This window comes from Littorina saxatilis, linkage group LG8 (assembly GCF_037325665.1).
Source record: "Littorina saxatilis isolate snail1 linkage group LG8, US_GU_Lsax_2.0, whole genome shotgun sequence".
Classification (NCBI taxonomy): domain Eukaryota; kingdom Metazoa; phylum Mollusca; class Gastropoda; order Littorinimorpha; family Littorinidae; genus Littorina; species Littorina saxatilis.
Genome location: NC_090252.1, coordinates 22,953,002 through 22,955,825, shown reverse-complemented (window position 1 = coordinate 22,955,825; position 2,824 = coordinate 22,953,002). Strand labels below are relative to the sequence as shown.

The 2,824-nt window shown below is 49.0% G+C and overlaps 1 protein-coding gene across 1 annotated transcript in view; it reads right to left on the bottom strand.

Annotated features, from left to right (window-relative positions):
• The window catches only part of LOC138973061 (uncharacterized), a 20,472-nt gene that overhangs the window by 11,927 nt on the left and 5,721 nt on the right, over positions 1–2,824 (bottom strand). The window contains exon 4 of the mRNA XM_070345720.1: positions 1,105–2,557. Within this exon, the coding sequence (XP_070201821.1) occupies positions 1,105–2,557 (1,453 nt within the window). The remainder of the gene's footprint in view (positions 1–1,104; positions 2,558–2,824) is intronic.

Genomic DNA, 2,824 nt, shown 5'->3' with positions numbered 1-2,824 from the left:
ATTTCGTGGTGGAGGGTCACATATATCAAAAGTCGACTGCCCGGCTACTTGCAGTAAAGGGTGTGTTTTTTCTTGTTGAATTAATTTCGCCGATTGATTCTAGCACGTTCTACAAGCGTGCCCTCTGCATGCCCCCCCCCCCCCCCCCCCCTCCCCCACCCCCTGCGCGACCTGACCTAGCCAGAGAGGACAACCCCCGACACACAACTTTGGGGAATTGTGGAAGACTTGCGCCGAACCTGCGAGTTTAAACGATCAACAGGCCTAAGATTATGAGGGACACAACCACCATCACCGGCACGGTTGGCCTAGTGGTAAGGCGTCCGCCCCGTGATCGGGAGGTCGTGGGTTCGAACCCCGGCCGGGTCATACCTAAGACTTTAACATTGGCAATCTAGTGGCTGCTCCGCCTGGCGTCTGGCATTATGGGGTTAGTGCTAGGACTGGTTGGTCCGGTGTCAGAATAATGTGACTGGGTGAGACATGAAGCCTGTGCTGCGACTTCTGTCTTGTGTGTGGCGCACGTTATGTGTCAAAGCAGCACCGCCCTGATATGGCCCTTCGTGGTCGGCTGGGCGTTAAGCAAACAAACAAACAAACAAAAACCACCATCGAACGCCGAAGAAGAAGAAGAAGAAGATTCTAGCGGCCAGTTACAAAATTAATTCATGACAAAATGGCCACCCTGCCCGTGTTGTAGCAAGGCCGGAGATTTTTGGTATGGGGAATTTTAGGGTCAAGTATCATTTGATAATGTGGAGACCATCAGCTGCATGTCACTAACAGAAAGTAGGGGCACAGGCGCTTGAATACGCTCTCTGGGATTGTTAGCGCACTGCCATCAGCCAATTAACTGTTTCACATCAGTCATGTGACACCAGTACTTACTAACCTTTTATTAGAATGTATTTTTATTTGATTATTTATTCATTTATTCATTCATTCATTCATTCATCTATTTATTCTATTTTTTTATTGTTATAATTATCAATTTATTTATCTATTTATTGATTTAATTATTTGTTATTTATTTATCAATAAATTAATGTTTTTAATTTATGATTTGGGTGTGCTGTTCTTGTTGTGTATTTCAGCTGTACTTACACAATTTCTCGTTGACAGTGACGAGATCTCCTTCAACAGTCTGAACGCGTGGAAGAAGTAACCTGTACTGGCTCTCCACGGCCGTCAAATTTGTCTCCAGCGTAGCCAGTTGAGACGACGATACTGTTCCGGCAGTGCTCATCGACGTCAAAGCCGACGTCACGCTTTCGTTCAGCTCGTTCACTCCTTGCAGGACAAACAGGAGGTCATCATAAAACGATTCTGTGGAGTTTTGCAAATGTTCGCGCATGAACTGTTCCCCGGTTTCCTGTAGTTTCTCAACAAATGTCAAATTGGCGTGGACCCATTTCAGCGTGTCTGTGAGATTGGTCAGCTGTGATGCTGTGTCCGAGCTGAGTTTGTCCACCCCTTGCTGAAGATCGGACAGTTCTTGCTTGACACCTGACAGCTTCTTCTCTTGCTCGTTCATCTCTTGGTTCAGTTTGTCGTCAAGGTTCCCGATGGACTTCTTCTGCTGAGAGAGGCTGTGCTGCACTTCTGCCAAACTCGGCAAGAACTGGGAGCTGATCCGTTCTTGCTCGTCGGTAATCGTCTTCTGCGCTTCCAGGTCGCCTTCCAGTTCTGACAGCTTCTGGGTCAAGTTCGTGGATACGGCTCCCTGTGTTTCGAGTGTCTTCAACACGGCTTCCACGCTGGCTCTCAGGCCCTTGATCTCATCTGCCTGCTGAGTGTTGGCAGCTTCTTGCTCGTCTGCCTCCGTCTGTAATTGAAGCAGCTGGTCTTGGAGGTCCGAGGTGAGATTTTTCTGCTGTGTGAGGTCGCCGAGGAGGTTATCCACCTTCTTCTGCAGTTCTCCGCTGTGTTTCTGCTCGTCACTCAAACTGCCTTGAAGAGCGCTGACCTGCTGTTGAAGATCTGCGATCTTCTTGTCGTGATCTGCGATCGTCTCTTCATTTTTGGACATATTTCCTGTGACTGCGTTTAAGCTTTGCAGCCAATTCACATGGTGCTCTCTGGTGTCCTGCGCTGTGTTCTTCATGAGGTCATCCAAAGCGTCCTGGGATGTCTTCTGGAGGTCTTTGATCCGATTGACGTTCATCTCGAACAGTTCGTGCGCAAAGGCCCTGTCGCTGTCGACCTGCTCGGTCAGGTTGTCCGCTGTAGACTCAAGGTTGGAGAGTCTCTCTTGCACTTCTCCCATCGTACGCTGCGTTTCGTCGCTCAGTAAGGCTCCAGCGTTTGTTTTCAACTCTTCCACTTCGTTCTTCAGCAGCTCCAGACTTTCTCCTTGTTCCTTCACCTTCGTGTCCATGGTTTCGACAAAGAGAGTCGCTGATGTTATAAAGGGGGAGTCACTCTGCAGGCATGTAGAGACCTCTGCGTCAAGGACGAGGGAGCAAGTGTAGTTGCCTCCCTTGTAGTTGGAAGGAAGGTCGAGAAGAAAGAAGCCATCTTGGTAGTCCGTGGGAGTCAGCTTCTCACCCTCAGGACCCTGTGACAGATGACAAGGCGATTGTTGAAAGCTCTCTCTCTCTCTCTCTTTCTCTTTCTCTCTCTCTCTCTCTCTCTCTCTCTCTCTCTCTCTCTCTCTCTCTCTCTCTCTCTCTCAGTCTCTCTCTCTCTCTCAGTCTCTCTCTCTCTCTCAGTCTCTCTCTCTCAGTCTCGCTCAGTCTCTCTCTGTCTCTCTCTCTCCCAGTCTCGCTCAGTCTCTCTCTCTCTCTCAGTCTCGCTCAGTCTCTCTCTCTTAGTCTCTCTCTCT